Here is a 546-nt window from a genome sequence, read left to right on the forward strand (position 1 = left end):
ATGGTTCTGAACGGGGTGCCTGACAACACAAAGACTATTAGTGGTCCTGCAATGCTATTGTTTTGAGGTTTGGATGTGTGTGTGTGTGTGTGTGTGTGTGTGTGTGTGTGTGTGTGTGTGTGTGTGTGTGTGTGGTATCATCTTACTTTCCCAGGGGATCACCACATGACTGGTTAGCTTTCTGCTGATTGGAAGAGAGAACTGGAAAAGACAGGAGCCAGAGTTTCAAAGCTCTGAATGAAAAACACATGGAGAGAGACAGAGGAAGGGAGTGAGTGGAACAGAAAGAGAGAGAGAGATTGACTAAATCCTGCTCAGTGAAAGAAGGGGAGCATATTCACACCCTTTAGAGGACTCACAGGAAAGGAGAGAAACACACAGTCAGATACCATTTTCAGTCACAGCAAGGCTGCTGGGTTTTCAGTTAGGAGATTCAGTGAAACACAAAAACATGTCCAGCTCAATCCTACGACGACACTCCAGCAAGAAGGGATTGGAGAAACTCCAGAGGTGAGATGTTGTTGATTTGTTTGCATGTGTGTGTGT

The 546-nt window shown here is 45.4% G+C and overlaps 1 protein-coding gene across 4 annotated transcripts in view; it reads left to right on the forward strand.

The window, feature by feature from the left end:
- Positions 1 to 245: 245 nt before the first annotated feature.
- LOC107656187 (lymphocyte-specific protein 1-like) overlaps positions 246 to 546 on the forward strand; it is a 19,811-nt gene continuing 19,510 nt past the window's right edge. For all 4 annotated transcript variants that reach the window (XM_016443937.1, XM_016443939.1, XM_016443940.1 and 1 more), the window contains exon 1: positions 246 to 510. In XM_016443937.1, the coding sequence (XP_016299423.1) occupies positions 452 to 510 (59 nt within the window). In that variant the 5' untranslated portion in view covers positions 246 to 451. The remainder of the gene's footprint in view (positions 511 to 546) is intronic.

This window comes from Sinocyclocheilus anshuiensis, unplaced genomic scaffold, assembly GCF_001515605.1.
Source record: "Sinocyclocheilus anshuiensis isolate Anshui unplaced genomic scaffold, SAMN03320099.WGS_v1.1 scaffold1429, whole genome shotgun sequence".
Classification (NCBI taxonomy): Eukaryota; Metazoa; Chordata; class Actinopteri; order Cypriniformes; family Cyprinidae; genus Sinocyclocheilus; species Sinocyclocheilus anshuiensis.